Source organism: Barbus barbus (genome assembly GCF_936440315.1).
Source record: "Barbus barbus genome assembly, chromosome: 19".
Classification (NCBI taxonomy): domain Eukaryota; kingdom Metazoa; phylum Chordata; class Actinopteri; order Cypriniformes; family Cyprinidae; genus Barbus; species Barbus barbus.
In genome coordinates this window covers 23388882-23414635 of record NC_136747.1, presented here as the reverse complement: position 1 = coordinate 23414635, position 25754 = coordinate 23388882, and the positions used below count along the sequence as shown (strand labels likewise).

General features: G+C 33.5%; 1 protein-coding gene across 1 annotated transcript; it reads left to right on the top strand.

The window, feature by feature from the left end:
- Window positions 1-5235: 5235 nt before the first annotated feature.
- Window positions 5236-18657, top strand: LOC306885002 (uncharacterized protein). The gene is made up of 24 exons (XM_079441308.1): window positions 5236-5304; window positions 6133-6194; window positions 6507-6524; window positions 7020-7049; window positions 7150-7185; window positions 8028-8066; window positions 8203-8238; window positions 10560-10595; window positions 10677-10721; window positions 11029-11103; window positions 11197-11235; window positions 11323-11367; window positions 11861-11899; window positions 12223-12294; window positions 12597-12659; window positions 13127-13861; window positions 13940-13984; window positions 15036-15089; window positions 16025-16066; window positions 16168-16203; window positions 16409-16462; window positions 16609-16662; window positions 16740-16790; window positions 17885-18657. The coding sequence occupies exons 1-23, from the start codon at window positions 5294-5296 to the stop codon at window positions 16763-16765; spliced, it is 1692 nt and encodes a 563-aa protein (XP_079297434.1). The 5' UTR covers window positions 5236-5293; the 3' UTR covers window positions 16766-16790; window positions 17885-18657.
- Window positions 18658-25754: the final 7097 nt, after the last annotated feature.

Sequence of the window (25754 nt, the reverse complement as noted above, 5' to 3'; positions counted from 1 at the left end):
TTCTAAAGTAATCATATGAGGCTGCATCGCAATTTTTCCATAAATAAACAGAATAAATTAATACGTTTGTTATAGGCTACTGTATAAGTTAGGCTGTTTTGTATTTTGTTTTGTATTCGCACTTGCGCTCCTAAATACATTTTCCAGTTCGCACACATCTATTTTTAGTCGCAAATGCGAGTGAAATGCTCGCACTGTCGAGCCCTGAGTTGCCTCACAGGTCTTTCTAAGTGATCAGCTGTGTCCTGTTGCATTAATTCTTAAGGTATTAAAAGCAGGGAATGTGTCGTATCAGTTATATCCATTACTTCTGCATTCTGAATCCTGTATTCGATGACGACACGCACAAACCAGGATGAAGACGAGGGAGCTGACTTTGAGAAAAGTCAGCTTCTGTGGAGCTTCTGTCACTACAACAAATTCCTTGTATGTGTAAACATACTTGGCCAATAAAGTTCATTCTGAAAAAAGCAAGCAATTTGGATGCTAAAAGAAAAGAGGAAGTCAGTTAGAGCTATAACAAAAACAAAGGGCATGGAGAAATCAAGAGTTTGGAAACCACCAGCGACACCAGCAACCAACAACTACCTGATCGGCTGAGAAAACAACAGTAGTTGATGACAGACAAATCATAAAAGCTGTGAAAATTAACCCTAAAAGACATGTCTGTAAAATCACCAACAATTTCCAGAAAGCTGGGGTGATGCTCTGACAATCTACTGTCCTCAGGAGACTTTGACACAGAATTACAGATGCTACCCAGCAAGATGCAAACCTCTGACCAGCACCAAAAATAGAAAGGCAAGATTAGAGTTTGCAACAAAGCAAAAAGGTGAGCCAGAAGAGTTTTGGAACTGTGTTTATGGACTGATGAGACAAAGATGAACATTTATCTAAGTGATGGGAAAGCAAAAATGTGGAGAGAAAAAAAGGGAACTGCAATGATCCCAAGCACACAGCCTCATCTGTAAAGCATGGTGGAGGTGGAGGTGGTGTCATGGCATGGGCATGCATGGCTGCCTCTGGAACAGGCCCTCTCAACTTTACTGATGACTTAATGTATGATGACAGTAGCAGAATGAATTTGGAAGGGTACAAAACCATCTTGCCTACCAATATTCAAGAAAATGCCACCGGATTCATTGGGAAGTGCTTCATATTGCATCAGGACAATGACCCAAAACACCCTGCCAGTTCAGTCAAGGAATTTATAAGGGCAAAGAAATGGAAAGTCTTAGATTGCCCAAGTCAATCTCCAGATTTAAATCTGATTGAACATGAATTTCACCAGCTGGAGAGGAGAGTAAAGGCAGAAACTCCCCAAAACAAGCAACAATTGGAAATGGCTGCATTAAAGGCTGGGAAAAGTATTTCAAAGAATGAGACCAAGAGTCTGGTGATGTCTATGGGTCACAGACTCACTGCTGGGATTGTGATCAAGGGATCTGCAACTAAATAATAGCTTTTCATCTTTTATATCTGCCTTATGATCAACTGTCCCAATACTTATGCTCACATCAATGAGTGGGATGAACTCTAAAAGTGCTGTTCTTTTTATTTGGTAAAACATATATGTGTTGAAACGGCTAATAATAAAATGTGACATTCTGTAGTTTTGTCTCATATTCATCTTTGAATTATATTTGTAAATGTCTTGACTCCACAGCCAACAGAGCAATTTTGTCTTTACTGTTCCAATACTTATGGAGGGGACTATATATATATATATATAGTATTTATTTATATTTATTTATTGTAATAAAGCAAACGTTTGTCATTATTCAAATGCATTTATTATTTTATTTATATTATCACTATTTGTATAATAATATTTTCTCATATTTTTAGGATATATCGTTTGTTTTGTGTATTATATGTATATTTATGCATATAGTGCATTTATTTATTTATTGTAATAAGAATGAAGAATTTTATTTTTATACATATACATATATATATATAATTTTTTTTTGTATTAGTTCTGTAAGGCTTTGGCAACTGTATATAGTTATATAGATTGTGCTAAGTGTTGTTTTTGCATTATTATGCATAAATATGCATAACTGTTACTTTATCATCAAAAAGTATGTGTATGTGGTTAATCACAAAACAATGTAAAAGGAAATCTACTCCTTCAGATTGTGATTAAAGTCAACAAATTAAGCAAGTAGTATTAACTTCTAGATGTCCTTGCCTTTGTTTGCGGAGTAAAAACAGCAGTATTTAAAAGCAAGTGGTTGGATTTTAGGAGACTAACACAGAATTTCAATGATCACCGGCCGTTGTCCACAGAAATGTCACGTAAATTTAAAGCTCACACAATGCCACGGGACGTTACTCAGTCCTGCATCTTTAACTGACCTTCTGTAGCCTGTGTTTTTGTAGGAAAACTGTTTCTTAGTTAAGATTCTGGGAAAAGTGACATAGCTAAAACTGCTGTGCCATTATTGTCCAATAAAGTCTCTCTTTTCAGAATTTCACTTTCCTCTTATTAATCAAAAAGCACCAAACAAAAGACATCCTGCATGTTGTTTAAATGGCAAACAATGACATTTATGTAGATTTGAAGCAAAAATACAAAAGTCAGGAAGAGAAGTGACAGGCAGGCACAGTCAGAGATGGTCACAATAGGCTCATTTGAGTTTTACAGGACCCTGTGAGAGTGTTTAACAGGTCACCGGGTCATTTGCTTAGACGTGCTGATCTCACATTCGTCCTGGATCACTGGTCATGAGATCTTAACCAGAAGGAGGGAGAGAGCAGATGGAGACGAGGACGAGGTCAGGTCAGGTTTAAATAAATTCAATTATAGAATAACATTTTTACATTATTTAGTGCTTTTATCTAAATTGCAAGGGACAATCCACCGGAAGCAAATTGAGTTAAAGTGCCTTGATCAAGAACATAACGTTTCTGAACTCCTCAGGTTTGAACCTACAACCTTTCAATTACCTGCCCAGACCTACAGAGAGGCCACAGCATCACTAATACATCGGATGGATGGATGGATGGATGGGGAAAAAAATTAAGAAAAGAAGGAAAACAGAAGTGAGGAGGCTAAGAAAGAAAGAAAGAAAGAAAAAGGAGAAGAAAGAAAAAAATTAAGCGAGGTAGAAAAAAAGCAAGTGGAAACAGAAGGAAGAGAGGAATAAAGTAAAGTAGAAAGACAGAAGGAAGGAAGGAAAAGAGTAGGAAAAATTAGTAAAGGAGGGACATTTTCAAGGCTTGCCCACATCTCGTAGTTAACACTGACACATAGTAAACTATACTAATACTGTTTTATTTTAATGAATAAATGATTCAAGTCAAGAACTGATACAAATGTGACTTGCCTCTGCTGGATTATCAGTGTGTGATGGAGTTTCCATGATGCTTCATGGCTTTACGTTGATTCCATGGATAAAAGTGCTGCATTTAACACGTCAAATGAGTGGTTTGTTACAAAAAGACAAGTTTCCCAATTTAGTACTGATGTCATAACCTCCCATCTGAAGGCTGTGCCGCTCTCACACTTTCTGAAGAAGCCCAACTCATCTCAGAAGAGCAGCAGGGAAACCCCGCCATCCTTTAGAAAGGCCACAGGAACCCACCTGTGCAATTCACTCATTTCCTAAACCTCTTTAAAACCTCATTTACATCCAGTACTAAAACTGAACTGATCATCCTGATCGTTTGCATATAAAAACATATAAAAGCTGCTTTGAAGTGTCAACGGCTTGTTGAATGTGAATGGATGTGTGAAGAAAAAAACTAATGATTAACCTTTAACGGGAATATGTGCTCTACTGCTCAACAAGGATGTTTTTTAAGCTCAATAAATTTCTCAATGGAGGAACAAAGAGGCTTTGTGTGCAGAACAGCAGCTCTGAGCACAGCAGACATCACGGAGAAACTCAAGCTTTTCCAGGCCAAACCGAGTAACACAGCCACAGGTTTACTCTCTGATGACTTGTTCTCAGGTTATTTTTGTTTACAAAACCACATTAAGACAATGCATGTAATTCAAAACTCCTCACCTTCACCTAAAGTAGAAAAATAAATTAATTGTTAAATTGAAGTATAAACAAACAATTCAATTAAAAACATAAATATAGAAATATAAAATGCCACAAAAATAAGACTGCCTTACAGAATAAGCAATCAAATAAACAAACAAACAAATAATAATAATAATAAACCGCATAGTAAATAAAAAATATTAATAAATTTAAGATGGCCTTACAGACTATAAATAAATAAATAAACGGCTTAGTAAATAAAAAATACTTATTTAAAAACTTTAAGATTACCGTACGCAAATAAATAAATAAATACTCCATAGTAAAAATAAATAAAAACTGTATGGTAAATAACAAATGCTTATTAATATAATTTAAATATTAAGATTACCTTGCAGACTATTTAAAAAAGCAAGCAAAAAAACAAAAACAAATAAATAAATAATGTATAATCAGTTAAATTAAGATTACCAAACAGACTAAATAAATAATCAAAAACAATTAATTGCATAAATGCATGTTTTAGATGACCTTAGAATGTACGCAAACAAATAAATAAAACAAAAAATGTGTAATACACAAATAGCAAGAATCACTAATACAAATATATCACTTCAAAAAAACAACAACACACAATTAACCAAAGAAAAACATAAGTCACATGGATTGTGTGTTGTTTGCTATTTTTTGTAACTTGTTAAAGGTTTTCACTAAAGTAACCTAGCTGGGCCCTAGAAACCCCACTGCAACACCCTGGCAACTCAACAACAGCCTCCCCTACCCTTAATATCTCTCACGTATAACCAGCAATGGTTGTTCAAACACAAAGTAGGACATTAAAGAAATCCAAATGAAATTTGCTCCTCTTTTCCATGAATACTGTTTATACAGCAGAACAGATCTTTCTGTACCATATGAAATAAAGACAGACACAAAAGCCATGAGCATGTCCTGGCCAGCAACCCTCTGTTTGTGTTCCAAGAAGAACACCTCAAATCAACTAAATCAAACCACCGGAGAGAACCACAAAGGGGACCCGTTGAGACAGAGACACAGAAGCTACTCTATTTACAAAGGCTGTTTGAAAACACAAACACTAGCAGGACGGCCTGACTTCATAACCCTGTTCTAATGAGAGGAACTTTAGAAGTTCTCATGTAACGCCTCTGTCTTTAGCTCAACCCCCTCAGAGGCCAGGAAGCACAGAGGGTATAAAAGATCTGAGAGCAGCTCCACTCAGGCTTCAGACCTGCATTACCTGCACCAATCTCACACTGCATTTCAGTGCTATTGCAATGCTGTCCCGGTGAGTATGAGTCTCTCCTTTACTTTCATTATCCTGGCCTGCTTTAATGTTCTCGTGCTGTAATGTTTTACAAGGATGATGCATGCACATGCCATATCAATGATTATTAAGGAAATCTTGGATGGCATGATGGATAATAACTGATATTGATGAAGGCTAACTCTGGAAGTAGTTAGCCATTTTAAACTAGTACAACGACTGTTTATCTGCAGCAAGGATTTTAGAAGTCATAGACGATGAACAAAAGATAATGCACCAGACTTTTAGTCCTAAATCAAAGTTTATCAGCTACAGTGTCTGAAAAAAAATTCTGAATAAATTAAATGATTTAAAATATACATATTTTTACCAAGATGGTCAATTTTGTGATAAAAAAAAATTATAATGTTAACCAACAGGTAACAGAATATTTGTGCATCAAGGATGGTCCTCAATTTTAATAATCAGTTAACTTTTTTTGTTGTTGCTGCTATAAATATTTATTAAAATATTTATCTCTTTAGTAAATTGTTTATAGAAATTGGTAATGATTATATATATATATATATATATATATATATATATATATATATATATACAAACACATTTCATTTAATATATTTATTATATATAATAAATATATGATTTAGAATGTATTAATATAAATGCCAAAACAATAATTATAATAATTCTATAATAAATATCAATTAGTATACATTAATAAATAATATTAATAAATAAATAAATATACATTCTATAAAATAAAAACTTTTTAAAAATGTAACTATTAACTTAGAGCTTTTTTTGTTTCTTTTTTCTGAATGAGCTTTTTTTGGTCTCATTATATAGGACGCTGGTTGTTCCGTTGATCTTTGCATTAGTGGGTGTCTCTATTTCTGCACCAATAAACGGTAAGGAAACTTCCTCAGTATGTCTGACATCATTACATTTCTCACATATATACCGTTACAGATGACCCCCGAATCCCTAAATTATTATCAGTGCCATGCACCAGCTCTTCTTTCTAAGTAACACGAAGCATTTGCTGCCTCACTATAATGAGACTGTAATCAGAGCCTTTCACTGAACACAAAAGAGTTCTGTTCACCTGTGCTGCTACATTTAGCCTGGGCCTCTATAGGAGATATAGGACTCTTATAGCTCAATGCACTCAGACCACTAACTAACTGTCTTGTCTTTTGTTTTGTTTTGTTTTGATACAGATGGAACAGATAATGATGGTAAGAATGTGGCTCTTATACACATTAACCTTAATTATAATGCAAATGATGACTTTTTAAGTTAATTATTGCCTCCGAATGCATGAGCTGTGTAAGAACAATGAACTGCATTGTACTACTACTTTATAAAGTTTAAAGAAAGTCATTATAGACAGAAAAATCCCTCTTTAATCCTAAACAGAAATGGGATGAAATTAGACTTACTTTTCCTTAGAAAAAAAGCCCCACTAATTTCACGTGAGTTTCAGAAGTGATTTCAACAATGCCTCAGATAGCAAAGTGTGCAATTAAAAGTTAGAGATCTCAATAGGAACTAATTTCTCATCGGATCCTTTCACATCATCAGAGTTGCTTTGCACATTGGTTTTATAGCGCTATACATCCAGGCAGGCAGGCTAGCTATAAAGAGGACAAAAAGTGCCTGGTTCAAAATGAATATGACCTGGTTTATGTCACTGATTGTGTTTTGTTCTCACTTTCATGTTATAATGTCAGAGGCGGCTGCAGCCCTAGGGATCCTCAATGGTAGGGTGCAATGAATTTGAGCTATTCTTCTGCATAAATCTAATGACCATAGAAGGTTTTGCAGGTCATCTGAAAAACATGTTTTTCTGTCTTTTTTCAGCTCCTCCTACTCCAGTAACTGGAAATGGAAACTCAGGTTGGTCTGGCTGATTTATGATCACGTCTACATGTAAAATATGTTTAATAATCAGCTAGTTTAATAACATGGTCATGAACTTGAATTTTAACATCAAGGTTTAGACAGAGCACTGTTGTTATTGTTAATTAAAACTATTTTTAAAAAATTGATAAACCTAAATTAAACTTGCTTAAATATTGCTTAAAGAAATAGACAAATTATATATATATATATAGGATGAAAAAAACTTAATATTAACTACAACTAAATTTGTTGAAATTTTTAAAAAAACATAAAAAAAAATTTTTGATTTAAATAAACTTTAAAAAAAAATCTAAATAAATATTATATTAAAAACTTAAAACTAAAAAGAACTAGAAATGTTGCCTTGGTAACTAACTGAAACAAAATTGAAGTTGAAGTTAAAGTACTGAAATTACTAAAACTGAACTAAATTAAAGCTAAATATAAATAAAAATCAACCTAATGAAATAAGAAAAGCACATGAAAAATTACCAAAACCTATTAAATTAACTAAAACTTAAATGAAAATTAGAAATATTGCTTTGGCAAACAAGTTGAAGATGAAGTTCTACAATTACTAAAATAAAAATAAAACAGAAATATGCTTATATATATATATATATATATATATATATACACACATACATAAATGTATAAATATATAAATAAAGGCAATAGCACAAATGACAAAAGCATAAACTAAACCTAAAATTAAAAAAATTAAAAATAACTGAAAAATATGTAAGCTAAATATTAATAAATACTAAAAATATATATATTAAATACACACAGATGTTCCAATAAAAATAAATTTAAAAAAACCTTCTCTTAAACAGGAATTACAGATGGGAAAGATTCAGCAGAGAAACAAGGAGGTAAGAAACACTTTTTTCCATTCTGAAGACGTTTCTGAGGCAGTTCAAGTTGAACCCAAAATCCCAAACAAGAAAAAGTATATAATTGAATAGATGAGAATCATCACACTGTGCTGAAACTCCTCTTTGATTTCAGGTCCCAGTGACTCGTCTGACACCACTGAAAAACCAGGTCAGTTTCTGCTAACAAGAATCTCTAGATATACAGGGCATAAAAGAAAGAAAGAATTCATGACCTGACCACTGAATCACACAGAATTTCAGTGCACTGATATCAAGATAACACATGAATGATAACTCATCGATTAATGTTTAACTGCTGTGTGTTCAGCATCAATGAACTGGAACACTTGGCACTACAAAGCAGGAGACACTCAGTCAACAGAAAAAAAGATTAGAATTGGGAACAAGCTTCCATAATACGCATTGCTTTCCGTTTAATCAGTGATTAAATTCAGGAATTTAAAGTTTATGCTAAAAACTAAGTGAATTTAAAATCTGGCACTGGGTTTTTTGAAGAATAAACTCAATTTGATCAATTTAAAAAACGTACTACCTCAAGTTATTTTACTTCGAGTAAATGAATCTTGATCTTGAGGAATGTGTAAATATTTGTACTAAAAAACAGGGTAAAACACAGAGTAAGAAAACTATTTTTTGGCAGCTCATAGCTGTACAAAAGTGTCACTCTGAATAATGTCATGGCAACATTCAACATTATATATTAATGGAAATCATTTCATTTATGAAAAGTGATGTGATGTTTGGTCTTTGTTGATGTTGTGAACAGATGAAATGTACCAATATAAACTCCATAAAGTGATAAAATTTTTGTGATTAGTCATTATGATTATACAGAAAATAAAATCAGAAAACTAATTTCCGCAAAAGTTAATTGTGATTTTTTAAATTTGCAAATACTTACTTTTTCTCACAATTGTATTATATCTCCTAATTCTAACTCTTTTTTTCTCAGAATAGTGAGTTTACATCTTGCGATTCTGACATTTGCCCTCAACATTTTACATTTTGCTTACATCTGGCAATTGTATTTTTTATAAAAAAAAAAAAAAAGAATAAAATAAAATAAAAGAGAATAACAAATATGTTTATTGCATCTTTTTATTTCATAACTGTGACATCTCACAATTCTTCCTTCATTTACAATTCACAAATCTGAAAAAATAACATGAGTAATAAATAATGTGACTTATTTTACAACTGTGGCTTTCTTGCAATTACACGTTTACACTAGGGATGCACAATATTATCGGACTGATATCGAAATCGGCCGATAATGACTTTAAATGTAAATATCGGCATCGGCCTGACATGCAAAATTATGCCGATATGTCTTGCCGATAAGGTGAAGGGGTTAACTCGCATGTGCTCAGGGTGTGCTAGCGATTAGATCACGTCAGCAATGTGGCTCATTCTTGAAGCAAAGTTTTGTCTGAATGATGAATAGATTGACTGTTTTGGATCGCTGCATTTAATGTGTGAAGGCATGTACAGAATGACGCGTTCGGTGTGGGATAGAGTAAACCGTTATAGCACAAGCAGGGGCAGCAGTGACAGCCTCCCCCAGGTCCTAATGCCCGTTCGGTAAGTAGTTTTAATAGTAGGGGCGCTGTTGGCCTACTTCTAATTAAATTAAAAGTAAAATAGCCTACACAAATAATATTTAGACTGTTTCTGATTAAATAAAGTAGTAATTGATGTAATAAAATAAGTATGCTTTGATTTAATGGTCAGAAGCTATAGCTTACATGAAAAAAAAAATCACAAACATGACACTTGTAAATTAAATAATTTTATATATACTGATTTATTCATTAATGTGTAACGTTTTATTTTTTAAACAAATCATGAGCTCTAAAAGATTTTCAGAATTTTTACAACTTTTGTTTTAGACCATCTACAAATGTTAAATCTTAAAATAAAATATTAGGGTTAACACTGCATCTTTCTGGGGGAAAAAATGCAGCGATTGATATAGTTGATTTATATTTATTTTCAAAGCTTCAATGTACTGTTAAAAAACCTTTTATTATTTTTTATTTAATTCTATAAGTTCTTGTTAAAAACTAACCAAAATTAATAATATTTTGCTTATAATTTCTGCACAGGAGAGACTTGGTGTTGTTTCCAAACAAAAGGAAATATATCGGTATCGGCATCGATATCGGCCAAAATGAGTTGAAAAATATCGGCATATCGAATATCGGCAGAATTCCAATATCGTGCATCCCTAGTTTACACCTCAGTTTTTTTCTTCTCAGAACTGTGAGTTTATATCTAGCACTTCAGATTTTACTTCTCATATAAATTGAATTTCGAGAAGAAAAGTCAGAAATTTCAGATAGAAAGTTGCAGAAACAAACCTCCATATCCTACACTTGTATGTTAACACATTAGCAGTCATTTTAAGGAATGAAAACCACTTTATAACTATGCATAATTTTCTTTTCTACAAATGTTCTTTCTTTGAAGAGGTTGATGGTGCTCCTGACACATCAGACACAAACAGTAAGACTCATCTCATGGCCTTCACTATTGTTTGACATGTTTTTGAGTGAAGTATTGCTCTAACAGCTCCACCCGTTTCAGGTGACAAAAGCTTGGATGAAGCCACCAACGGCCCAGATTCTATAGGTACAACATAACCTGTGCATCAGTTCCAAAACACACAACAATGGGTCATTTCTTACAAATATGAAAATGCATCCCTCACCTGTTTAAAAAAAGTCCTTAAACATTTTACTCTCCATGTATAATCTCCATACAAATACCAATATATTAAATATTTTTTGTAAAGACCATCTGATTAAAATACATAAGGTCCAAAGTGAATCAACATCGAATCCAAATTATAAAAGTCATGCATCCCATTCAGATATATAATTTCCTAACAGCAGCAGGTACAAATATGCAATATATTTGATTTAAATTTTATCATCAGATACAACAGATACTGATACTGACACAGACACTACTACAGAAACAGATGCATCGCAGCAGAAGACAGGCGATTCAGGTGGGTGAAAGCCAAATATCTATTTTCATAAGATACAGAATGCACATGTGTGCAAAATACCCTCAATGAAGGACTTTCCTATATCTGCTGCAGATGAGAACGATGAGAAACCATCCGCAGAGGACAGCGCAGGTATGAGAAATCCCAGAAACAAACATGACAAATCAGACAGATCGCATCATGAGATGATCCATTTAAATATGTTGTATAATATTTCAGATGCAGATCATGCTGATACAGATTCAAAAGAAAAGGAATCTACAGGTAAACCAACACACTAACTGAATAAAAACATGTATATGTTCATATAAAATAATAACTTATATCACCCATAAATGCAAATGTTATTGATATAAATATGAACTACAATGACCTTTTTTTTAACTTTCAAAAAAATATGTAAAAAAAAAAAATTACAACTGAAAATACAAATAATATTAATAATATTAACAACTACTATATAAATATAAAAGCATATTATTTGTATGATATTATCTCTTTTTACAAAGGAAAATTAAAAAATTACTCCATTTGTGTGAATTGGAAAAAATAACATCATACAGCTTTGAAACAACAAAAAAGTGAATAAATAATGATAGAAATTTTATTTCTGGGTTAACAATCCAATTTAGACAACAAGCTTTTCAATATTTCTAAATTAAACCTCCCTCTTATATTCCCAAGTGTGTGTGTGTGTGTGTGTGTGTGTGTGATGCATAATGATTTACTGTCACACTATTAAACCTCTGCTTCACAGACACGGATGAAAAGGCAGACACTGATTCAGACAGCTCAGGTAGAGATTTCTCATGCATCAAGCAGAACATGTTCCTGTGGCAACATCCTGTTGATTATTGAACAACAGTCATAGCAACCATTCAGATTTGAGGGTTAATGCTAGGTTTGAGCGTGGGCTGTTAATCACTCTTATCAAGCCACCGTTCCCCTCTGGTGGTAGTTAATGGTTAGGGCGAGGAGTATGAACACTGTTGACATAGACATAAACATTGTTCCAGCATGAACAAAAGATGTTCCAGGAACACGTCCTACTTGGCACAGTCATTCCTTTCTCATTGCAAAATGATATTCTTCTGAAACGATGCTGGCATATGAATGTAGTTTCAGACGGGGATTCTAGTGCGGAAAAGAAAGATTCTGATGATGCACCTGAGGCAAATAAAACCTCTACAGGTATTTGAAATCACTGCAGAAATTATTCCAAATCAAACTGTCAAATCAGTGTTGGTTTATTCATATACGATTATATGAATTATATTTTTCAGTTTTTATTTCCATTTTAGTCATTTTTTGTGTTTTTATATATTTTTAAAGCTTTAATTTAGCTTTAACTTATTTTTATTTCTGTTTTTATTCATTTTAGTATTTTGACAATTTTTTCTTTCAAAATAAAACTTTTCTTTAAAATCATGATCCTGTTTGATTTAGCCAGTAGTTAGTAACTAATAACAGTTGTGTTTTTTTCTCTGGTGAAGAAGATACAGATGATTCATCTGACAAGGATTCTTCAGACACAGATGAGCAGAAGGACTCTGATGGTGAATGAAATTCAGTATCTCATTTTTTTTTTAAACAATATTATGATTATCGCTTGGTCCATAAAAGAATAACTAATACTTTGTACTAACCAGGCACAATGTAAAAGTTTTCAGCACCAAGTATTATTTTCTGTCCTGATTTAAACCAGTTATTACAGTTTTTATTAATATTTTGAATTTGTTTTAATGTTATATTTTCTGTTTTCATTTTATAGCTGCAGTAATTTTAGTGTTTTTGTATTTTTTATTAGTTTTTGTTTGTATAATATCTATTTTATAATATAAGTATCATGGCATATTTCACATGAAATTCTGCATCATAGAATATTACTCAATCCTCAAACCATGGTCCTTTTTTCATTTAATTTGCCTGTAAATTGAGTTTCAAGACAATTGTCTGTAATTATAATGATTTATGTCAATTTAAATGATATTTAATAATGAAATACTGTGTTTTTTACATTCAGATTCTGACAAAGACAAAACAGATGGAGACACCGATGAAAAGAGTGACGAGAAAGACGACAAAGACACCAGCGATGACTCCAGTAAAGACTCAGAAGACGAGGGTCAAGAAACCTATGAGACGCCAGACAAAAGCGACACAGACAGCGACTCAGACACTGATGAAGTGAAGGTTTCAGACGACTCAAAAGACCAGGATTCAGAATCGAAAGACACCGATAGCAAGGAGAAGCAAGAGAAAGACCAGGACTCTGACAGCGACGCAGACACCAGCAGCGATCAAGACACAGCAGAGTCTCCTGATGCAGCAGATGCCAAGGACAGCGTCGAGGATAAAGACAAGGACAGCAGCGACCCGAAAGACACTGAAGATGATGGCGACAGTGAAAAGGATGCCAAAGAGAAGGAGGAGACCAATGAGACAGGCAGAGACAGCGATGAGGGAAAAGATAAAGAGGATGAATCCACACCAATCCAGGACAAGGAAGACGCCACCTCAAAAGAAGACGCCGCAGCCAGTCAGTCTGACGAAAGTCCACTGGAGGAAATGACTGAAGACAAGCAGGAAGACAAACCTGATTCTGACAGCTCCAGTCTGGACTCAAATTCAGAGCCGGACTCTGACAGCAAAGACAAAGAACAGGACAAAGACAAGAACAGGACCGAGTCCACAGACACAGAAAGCTCCGACAGCGATAGCAAGAGCGACACGGACAGCTCAGAAACAGGAGGGGAAGGTAAACATTCAGGCCTTTGTGTTTTACATTCATCAAACCACAACATCAATCAACTGTTTAATGCTCTTATGCCTACAGATACCGATGAAGACAATGACTCCAGCGTGGAAAAGGAGAAACAAGGTATCTACTGATAAATATGGAGGCCCATTTCTACCTCAGAGTCAAAAATATACCAAATAATTGAGAACGTTTAAAATAAGTCACATTGTGCCACAAGAGAGGTATACATTTTCTATCAAAATTGAGAGATAGGCTATAAAGTCATGATATAAAGCCATAATTACAAGACAGTAATTTTGTGTGAGATAAAGTCACAGTTTTGAGTTTTAAAGTCATATTTTGAGATATAAAGACACAATTAAAGATATGAAGTCACATTGAGGTATAAAGTAATTAAGAAACATAATTGTGTAATATAAAGTCAAGTTCACATTTCAACAGTAATTGTGAGATATAAAGTAAAAATGTGATTTACTTTAAGTCACAGTTGACGATACAAAGTCACATACTGACACAAATTCAAAAAACAAGAAGATATGAAGTCACAATTGAGATTGTCAGATATAAAGTAACAACTGTGAAATGTAAAGTTATAAATGAAGATGCAAAAATCATGACTGTGATATATAGTCACAACTGAGAATGTAAAGTTATAATTGCAGATGAAAAGTCATAATTGTGAGATCATATTTTGACAAAGTAATATTGTGAGATATAAAGTCATTATCGAAGATATAAAGTCACACTGTGAGGTATAAAGTCACAATTCAGCATAAAGTCACATATCAAGATATAAAGTCATAATTGGAAGACATAATTTTTCATATAAATGAATATATAAAGTCACTGTGAAATAGAAAAGTTCAAGTTTATTTGTATAGCGCTTTTTACGATACAAATCGTTGCAAAGCAGCTCTACAGGAAATTAAGTTTCCACAATATATTTATATATTGCAGAACCTTAATATATTTAACTTATGGCAAAATTAGGTAATTCTGTATGTTGTCTTAGCGTTGGCATCCTCTGAGGTCCTCTGAGGGGTTGGCATTATCTTTTCTCAGGTGTTAGAAATAAACAAAACCGTCTTCCGTAGATATAAATTGGCCTGCAGTCATTACTGTTACAGAAAAAAGCTGTGGATTTCTAATATATGACTGTCTAAACCTACAGAGTCTCCTGATGGGGCATCAATAGAGACAAATGACTCTGATTCTGACTCCAGCGGTAAGACAAACCACAAAATATTCTGTTTACATGTCAGTAGAGTTTCATTCCTCACAAAGTACCTTCACTTCAATGCTAACTGTGAACTGATGTAAAACGCAACAAGCAATAAATCCCTTCTACTCCATTTAAATCTGAGGGTTTTTTCACTTGCCTTCAGTGAGCAGAAGACAACAGACATAGAAAATTATAAAGCTTTCAAAAAAGAATCAAGCACTGGTTAAACAATATATTTAATATAATTCAATATTTTTTAGAGTTTGCAAAAAAATTGCCAGTTGCTTATGAATGGCCATCAATGGTGAACAAAGTTACATCACACAGCATTTTTAATTCAAGAAAAAACAACAACTGAAGATATAAAGTCAAAAACTTTCCCCCGGTTTCACGAGGCAAAGCAAGGCAAGTTTATTTATATAGCACATTTCATACACAATGTGTAAAGCACTTTGAATTACCATTACCACACAAACAAGGCTTAAGCCTGGATTAAATGTACGTCAGAGCTGTTTCAACTGAAAGAAACTTGCACTGACTGATCTTAAAACATATCAGTGCCTTTGTTTTGTCTTTAGATGCACACCAGTAATGTTTTTTTTCTAAGACACATTTATAAAAATGACTTGAACAATGGTCTAATCCTGGCTTAGTCTAAACCCTGTCTGTGAAACCGGGCCTGTGAGATATAAAATTATAAATGTGAGATATTAAGACTCAGTTCAAGATATCAAGTGATTATGAATGATGTTGCTTCACACAGCATTTTTGATTTAAGTGTGGACAGAAAAAAAACAATTGAAGATATAAAGTTTCATATTGAAAAAGTTATCTTGTGAGATATAAAGTCAAAATAGCTAGATTTGTGAGATAGTGTTACTAAAACGTGTGTAAGACGTGATGAAATTGATGCAGTATTAATCTTTATCTTTTTCTAGATGACCATGACAATGACTCAACAGATGCTACGACATCAAATGGTAAATATATCTGTCAGCTCAGTATGAAAGAATAAAGTGATGACTTTGTTATTTACTAAGTATTAAATGTATGTTCTTCAAATTTTCTGCCACCTCTAAAGAACACACTGATGCAGACAGCCATGATGTTGCAGACGGTACGTCTCATGGGTCTAAAAAACTTCATTTTGAGTTTCCCTAACCCCAAGTATTACATATTGGCACGTAACTCAGACCATTTGTGCTATAGACATTAATGACTGTAAAAGTAGCTGTTACCTGTTTGGGCCGCTTTCTTAAAGAATGCTGGGAAATCATGATTGAAAGCCGTCTCAATTCCTTTGCATACTTCTTTCTGTTTAGATGATGATGACACTGATGTCCATGATGATGAAGTCGGGTCTGAAGATGGCACAGGTAAGTCGCTCAGATCATTTTTGTCTCCTTAGGAGACACAAATGAGACAGATGTTGTGATACTTCATAGTTAAATACTTAAATACTAGTTAGATACTTCTTTGATTCAAAGAACAATGAGAGCAATAATCACATCCTTTTTTACAGACGCCGCTTCTAAAACACACGATGAACCAGATCATCTTGATGACACAACACAAGGTAATGATTCTGCTTAAAAAACGGGAGGTCAAGAGAGATCTCTACACATGCTAATATCTTTTCATGTCTTTCGTCAGGCAAAACCCTTATGCCAAGCTCCTAGCGACCAGGACTCTACAAAAACACAGGTATAATGTGACCACATATTAAAAGCTTTATAATCGTCTTATGAACACTCACAAGTGTTTAAAACTATTTTTATGAGATAATTTGTTAATGCTTGTCAGTATGGAGTTTGGTTTCAGATAAGCTATTCACTATTTTGATAAGTAAACTACACAAGATAGTCTACTCTAATAAGCTCAAGAAATCTAAAAAGTGTATCAAAATATTTTTTGACAACAATAGTATCATAACTTGTTACAATATGCTTAAATACTGTACTTACAAGCTGGTCTATGCAAATCAGCGAAATGGCTCATAGGCTGTTTTTTTTTTATTATTATTTAATTGAAAGGCAAGACTTCTATTCTTAAGATCCGAAATTTTCACATGCGTTTTTCCGGAATTCATTTCGGACTCAATGACCTTTACAGTCACCATAAAAGCATCTGTTTCTTCCGTGTTATATCTGATTTCTTCATCAGTCTCTTCAAAATAATCATACTTATGATACTTTTTAAAAAAAAATATAGTGCAGTCTCCAGAACAATGAACGAGCATTTATAACATCAGTTATATGAAATCAAATTCTAAAACGAAAAATAAAATAATAATTTACATGCGTCTCATTTATATACATCATCATAAAAATGAAGCATCTTTTTACTAGATTATCATCTATTCTTCTAGTTATTTACTTTTGTTTCGCCAGTATCCTCTTTTTTCAACATTAACGGAACAATATAGGCTAACTTAAGAAGAACTGTAAGTCCTCACAGACTGAGACATTCTTATTAATAATACACACTATAACAGAGAAACAAAACACCAAACAATAAAATAAAATAAAATCACGCATGCATAAATATGGTATGAGTTTAAACAAATTCATACTGAATAAATCAAATAATTTCCTGGCCTTATAATTTCTCATAATTTTTAAGACCTCGGTAAATATGGCTTGCTAGCTCCTTTTTAAATAGATTAAGCTGGGGTGATGTTTTCAATAACAATAACAACAACATGCAATCCTTCACTGATGTACTAGCCTAAAGTAGCCTATACCAAGGCATAATAAAACTGTATAAAACTATATAATTTCTTTTGTGTCTCACTGCAGATTTTTTCCTGGAGAGACGTAAAAAGAATCACCTGAGACAGTCAAGATAACCAGAGTTTCACATCCCATTAAAACACATTGACACGTCCCTCTCGTCCTTTCTCTCTCTCCCTCTCTCTCATATGGTGAAGGTTCCTTTCTAAGGGTTCTGGGATGCAGATTAAATTATTCGGCTGTTTGCTGTACATTCCATTTTTTTAACTTTGTCCTAATTCTAGAACGTTTGTATCGTTTGATATATTAATTTGACCAATTTTAGATGGAAATGCATGATGAACAGAGTCTGGAATTGCATACCTCATGCATTTGTCTCATTGCGTAGGGTCTAAATATATTTGGAGTGACACATTAAACTTAGAGAGTAGAACTAACAGAGGGAATTTTGAGAAAGTGGAACGATTCGGGTCTGGTGAAAATGTTGATCTGTCAAACCTGTGATGGTTCCATTGCTTTGTCCACATGGTGTCCCCATCCTTGACACTGACTGAAAGACTGCAGCTGCTGCAACGAGAACCTTCCCTCCCGCTCTCAGATAAACACCGGCCTGAAATGTCACAGAATGAGATGTTTTCTGCCCACTCAATGATTTGAGACTGTACAGACCATTTCTGATAGAATCTCTGATGTATTTGTCTCTGTGGAGGAATACTAATAAACTAGCAATGTATGAGCACAGATTGCTCTGAAAACTGTTAAACAAAATTGTATAGATTTACAAGAAGTCATTTTAAAATGTACACAGGGAGCAAATCTAATAAAGACTGGGTTGTCAGAAAATCAAATGACCATGGAGTATTTATTTATTTATTGTATAGTAAACCCCACTCACATCTTATTTTGGCTTTTTAAACTGAACCACATAACAACAAAAAAATGTAACTATAATAAATAATTTAATAACAACATATTGTCACAAGGTAATAAAAACTAAATGTCTATTAATAAAATTCAGTCCCTAAAACAAATATAATATACTAATATCTAGATACTATACAATAAATAACTAAATATTTTATGTTTTATTTCTATCTCATTTATTTTCAAAGAATTTAAAATATTTTTGTGGCAGTTCAATATGTTGTTTATTCTAGCACAAAACAATTATTTACCTGAAGACGAAAGAGGAGCTTGTTTTGTTTTGTTTTGTTTATTTCAACTAAAAATACCCTCAATTATTAAAAATGCAAATAATTAGAGACAAATAATAATTAATTAATTAATTACTTCAAGGATGCGTTTTACCTGGGTATTTGTTTGACATGCCTTTAATATTTAGGTTTTAGGTCAGTATTTTTCTAGAGGCTACATAAATGAAAAGTATATAGGCTATTATTTAAATAAAGTTGTTCTCCTAATATAATAATGTATGTGTCTGTATATCAGGCAGTAAATGTGAAATTATATATTATATATATATAATTTATTGATCTTGGTTTTAAACATATATTTTGTAAATCAAATCCAAAATAAATAAACACATAAGTATATCATATAAAATAGGTGTGTGGTTTTGTGTCTGAATAGAAAAAACCTTATCAGATGGTGTGAATGGCCTTATTAATGAATGGACCATATTTCAGTGGTTTTAGTCAAAGAAAGAAAGTCTTATCTTAGCTCTAATGTCTTAATTTTTAAAAAAGATTTAACCGCGGGCTGGATTCCTTGACCCTTACCCAGAGAAAGAGTTAAGTTTCCACGTGTGTCTTTGGAGCACGACGCAATCTCGCGTTACATCTCGGTGGTCTAAACCTGGCCCTGGGGTGAACAAACGAGAGGATGAGGAGGAAGAGGAAGGTGTACCACAGACAAAAGCCACCAAACAGCTCCGAACAAAGCGCTCACGGCCCGCCTGTCCGAGCGTGACTTAAGGTCTCTGTGTGCAAATGTTCCCGTCACCCCAAACTTGCGGGAGGCCGATGAAACCACAGGCAGGGTTACCAAATGGAGACGACCAGTGAAGCTTGACCCTCACAGTGCATTAGCTTCCCCCGCGGCCCACTTTCCCAACAGGCCGGAAAGGCGCGAGAAGCCTTTAGAAATATTATACTTTAACTTAAGGCGTAAGAGGGTTTAAACATCCACTCCGATCAAGTGGTTGATATCTGTGAGAAAAGACCTACCTTTTACTGACAAACAGCGACACACCGAGTCGACGGTTTTTGCACGTAGCCTAATATAAGAAGCAAGCGCATTAGCCTACTGTTTGCTTAATATCCAAAACTAACAGCGAGATAAAAACCCATTCAAAAAGACGCATTCATAAGAGTGTCTGTTATCTGGAAACTCATTATCAGCATCTGTTGACAATGCTTTGAGTGCCAATCCAAGATTTCAACACTGTGTGCTTTACTGAGCTCGAGACGTGTGTGATAAGTTCTGTCCACACTCGCTCTTCTTTTCATTTATTTAATTAATTTCTTTGTCAGTCATTCAAATAGTTTTGAAACGTTCTTAAATGAACAGTTCACCAAAATTCTGTTACTGTTTATGGAACGCAAAGATTTTACGTCGTTCTTTTGCAAACACCTGTTTAAAATATTGCTTCCATAACATGCGTTCTTTCAGAGTGGAGAAAGAAAACATCCCAAATACACATTTAAGTGTTTATTATCCGCGTCTCTACAATAAAATTCATATCTTTAAAGTTAAAATACCCTATAACTTTTCATGTTTTTCTAATTTATGGAGTGATAAAAAAAAAGATAAACAACATTTGACACAACTCAAAGATTTATACAATCAATTTATACAAAAAACTAACTCGAAATTAAAAAAAAGGCTTTAATACGATGTCGGGTCTGAATTGTATGCAAATTTGATAATATTAATTAGATAAATTTGTCTCATTTGCATATGTAAACATAACATTTCAGAAAATGTGCAGGCTAATACAAAACAATAGTCCTACTGTAGGCCCTACTGTAACGCTTTCATTAGACATTGTGAGAACTGTGTGCAGGTACTGACAAAAACTAACACCAACTAAAAAGTAAATTAAATCATATTACATTTGGCAATGCAATAATTTCTGTGGTTGTTTAATATCGGTGGTAAACATTCATTCGAAACCTCAGGCAGGAAATGAGAGCCCTCTGATCAAGTTTAATGTCCACCTGTCCACACTGTTCCTCTGTCCTGCTACACGACATATTAGATTTGGCCCACGGTGATTAATTACAGAGCGGTTAAGGGACCCAAAACTCCAGTGCCGCAGTAATTTCAGACGGATCAGGTTTCTAAACAGAATGGCTCCTTCAGGACGATCAGAGGTGGCTCGTGACCACTGAGACAAAAAGTCCTAACAGAGCTCTGGATGAAGCTGAAATCTGAGAACAGAACAGGAATCTGTATGAGAAAATGCACAGGTCTGTATGTGCGTGCGTGTGTGTGTGGTTTAATCTGTGTGTTTGTGCTGGCCCACAAGAGAACTCACCTCTTGCTTCTTACATGCTCTCCTGTGGTCCATTGAGTCTCTGAGGATTTTTGTGTTTCTCCAAAATGTTATATATATTTTTAAAATATAAAATGTACCTTTTTTAAAAAAGTAATATTTAAAGACAACATTTTATATATTAAAACATGCAGAAATATTGCCAAAAAGATATCAGGAAAAAGTATTAATATTTATGTACCATTTATATTTAAGTATATTTATATATTTGAAATATATTTATGCTCATTATTTAGAAATATACTTTTGGATTATATTTATACATTTTTTATTTATATAACGCAAAATAAATGTACAAATATTATAACAAAAATGTAACAATATTTATTTGTATATTTTATATATTCTACTTATTTTTCTACATTTTTTGCATCATTCTACATGCACACACACATAAATCTTTATCCGTTTTTATATTTTAAAATCTAAATAAAAACAATATAAAATACATTAAAAATAATAAAAAGTACAAAAGAGTACTTTTAACGACTTTTGACAATATAATAATACAAAATCAATTTTAAAAATGAATATATTAATTTATAATTATAATTAAAATTAATATATATAGAGCGAGAGAGAGAACATTTATACAATACATTTATATATATATATATATAATTTATATATGATTAATTATAATATTCAATATAAAATAATAATTTAAAAATAATAAAAAACTAAAATTATTTTTAACCACTATTTTAACTATACATTGGCACAACTATTACATGCATAGCACTGACATTAATTTTCTTGCCTCTGGAGTACATTTTGTTATTTTTATTTACCAAAATATACTGTAAGTGTGGAAAAATATATTTTTGCCATAGGATACAACTGTGGTGGTCCGTCCTTTTCCATATGGTCCGAGCACAGTCTCCATGTATGGCAGCCACCCGCTGTACCGCCTGACCCTACCGGCCGAGCTGAACAGATCCTGGACTGGCACTTCTAATCTCGTCACCCAAGGTTGGCTCCAAGAGCGCTATGGTTTCAAGCACCTAACAGAGAGCTTTTGTTTGAGATCAGGCAGGCCTGCAGGTATGAGGGAAGCCACAGGACATGAAACTGGCCAGCAGAAATCTGGCCACATCTGCCAACAAGAGCAGCTGATGTGTAATAATACAGCTTTTCAATATGTCTTGACATTCCACACTGCTACTGTGATTGACACTGTATCACCAGGTGGACATGCAAAGCATTTTTGTGAACCACTGATTATAGCAAATGAGCCTCATATTTCTAGCAGGAAAAAAAACAAAAACAAAAGCTAGCTGTAGTTGCACATTATGTAAGCTAACATGTTTTACATTATTTGGATTCAGGGTTTAATAAGGAAAACAGTATTATTGTAACATGATAGTACAGATCAATCCAAATACACACATACATAGTTCACATTTCACATTACAACAAAGAAAGCTTGTTTAGCTCAAGAGCTCATTAGCTTTGCTACGACACACGTCCATTTAGCTCATCAGGAGGAGTTTATCACAGAAATGCATTTCGAGGCCTGCTGGTGTTCGTTACATTGTAAAACGGGCTTGATGTGAACTGGCACACGCTACAGGAATGCAATCTTCCTGAGAGCTGCCAGATATTCAGTTACTGTGATGGGACTGGAGCATTACCTTATGCAAATACAGATACCACAGTACTTGAATGGACCATGCTATCCATTAAAACATCACAAGAAATTAGAAATGTTATTGTCTTTCTTCAAAAGACCTAGCAACACTTGTGGTCTTCATGTACTCAATATTATGCAAAAATGCATAAATAAATGCTAAAATAAAAAAGTTAAAAATTTCTAGACTTTTAAAAAATATAAATAAATTAATATAGGTATACATATTTTTGTTATTTTCAAGATTTAGAAATATTGTACTTTAAGGTGTAAGATGTCCTTTTATATTATAATATCAGTTGTAAAAAAACAATTTTTTTTATACTTAAAAGTGAAAATAAAAATCTGAATAAAAGAAATAATAAATTATAAAAGTAAAAAATTATATTACACTATACATTAGCATAAATAAATGCATAAATAAATAAAAAGATAAATCAATTTATAGATGTAAATAAAGTAATGATATAAAATGTCCCAAAATTTTTACAGACTGTTTCAGCAAGCAAGCAAATAAATAAATAAATAAAATATGAAATGAAAGCCTAAAGTGGTTTGCTCGTCTTAGCTGGCAATAAAACTGATGTTTTTTTGTTTGTTTGTTTTTGAAAGAGGTTTTGGCCACTTGTCAGCTAGTCAGGCTGGGGGATCAAATGGTTAACCATCTAAACCAGGTTAACCCAGCAAAGACCAGCAAACCATCTTATGCTATTCATATTACCTTGTTCTTGGACACAGCATTTACTTAAATTAGGACAAAAATCCAGCTTCCAAAAAAACATGTTTTTGGACAGACTTGAATCCAAACAATACTGTACAACCTGCATTATAGTATTTTGGAGACAATTTATGAATTTTGCACCATTAATGTTTTTAGAAATTTAAATAAATACATGTTGAACATATGATTTATTAAATAAAATCAAATAAAAGCAAAAACTTAAAAAATAAACTGCACCATTCATTTTTTTGAGTGTTGCCGTTTTTTGAAAGAACCATCTGAAAACCTCCAGGTCATCTTGTTTTCTTGTCAATGGTGAATAAATGAGAAAACACCTGTAACTTCCTGCATGAGTTCCTGTGGCTCTGGTCTGTGTGTGATGTTGTGTAGGTGCCCTCCACTGGTTGAGCTGCCTTACTGATTCCACCGCTGCCTGCTGGGCCAAAGAGATGATGGGGCATACCATGAATTATCATGCTTCTCATCCCAATTTTTGGTATCATCAGTCAACAGCTAATGTGCAGCAGTTATTCATCATCATGTCTGCACTTTTATATGTGAAGACACTGCAGATCTGATCTGAATATAAATTATGAATCAAAAAATTGTCAGTACTCACCTGTTGTTTGATTGGTGGGAGCAGTTTGAATGGCAGGGGCTGGGGTTAGAAGTCCTGCCCCTTACCAAGATGGGGGGCTGGAAGGGTATAAAATGTATTTTGCTGGTCAGTCAAGCATAAGGAAGTCAAAAGCACGTTTGCTGGTTGCTTTATGTCTGCTGCACAGTTTCCCACATAGACCTGTACTAAAGATGCTGTCACGGTAAGTCAATGACGATTGATTTATAGCCACCAATATCTCTGAAATTGACAACAGGGGAGCAACTGATAGCTAAATTAGCAATAATTTATTAATATATATATCAAGGCGGAGCAGAGGATTGGTTTATCAATGTACTTGAATGAGGAGTTTTTATGTTTATGCATTTATTTAAAGCAGCTTACATTGAATTCAAGGTACATGCGTTAATTCATACATTCCTTGGGAATCAAACCCCTGACTATGGTGTTGCTAGCACTGTGTTTAAGCTACAGGAATGCTTTATTAATAGACTAAAAGCATGTTTTGTGTAGGATTTGATGCATATGACTATCTGGTTTAAAAGTCTGTTACTCTAATAATTAAATGCTGGGAATCTCATTTAATAATAAAATGTGATATAATGTCTGATAACTGAATTTATGATTAAAACATGCAAACTCAGTGCTAAGTATTGCTTTCAACCATTACTTGTGTTTTTAAAAAGCCAAATTGGTGAACTTACGTTGTATGCAACATAAAATTGTATTAAAATAATATTAAAAGCATGCATTTCTTAAAAGAATTGTTGGCTTTGAATGCCCATTTTCAGCTTTTTTGACAATATGCATGATAAAATGTTCATTTCTGGGTTGAATTTGCTTCACATGTGCTTATTCTGGACTCTTATCATTTTGCTTTCACAGAAATCTTGTAATTGCTTCAGTGGCTGTTGTGTTTCTGGCGTCCACCGTATCAACGGCTCCTGTTGAAGGTACGAGCTCTTTTCCCAAAGGGATTATTTAATGACACACTCCTATGTTTAACATACAGCGCCCACGTTCATTAATCTGCTCAATTATTACTCCGGACAGATAAGGAGCCTGAGGAAAATGACTTTGAGGCTGAAGAGGGTGAAGAAGAACTGTCTGAGGAGGAAGAGGGTAGGGGATGAAGTTCTTTTAGATGTTACTTCATCAACGTCCTGATGAAAGCTGATCGTACCACATCAAGAAGCTCATATTGTGGGCCGTTTGACACTAGATGTGATCCTGCAAAAGGACAAAATGAGAAGTTAATACTATAATGTTCATGATAAACAGTTCTAAAGTAAACCTGACTTTTAAAAAATCTGTTCAGCTTCATAAACCCAATTTTTAACACCATAAACACATCAATGTGAGTAAATCCAAAGTCTCAAAGAGAAAATAAAAGAGCATTTAATTTAAAACAGATCAGCGAATTCTAAACTCTGTGGACTCATATTATTC

Coding starts and splice junctions, on each gene's coding strand:
- LOC306885002 (XM_079441308.1), top strand. Junction 10,596..10,676: donor TGACACATCAGACACAAACA/GTAAGACTCATC, acceptor CACCCGTTTCAG/GTGACAAAAGCTTGGATGAA. Junction 13,862..13,939: donor CTCAGAAACAGGAGGGGAAG/GTAAACATTCAG, acceptor TTATGCCTACAG/ATACCGATGAAGACAATGAC.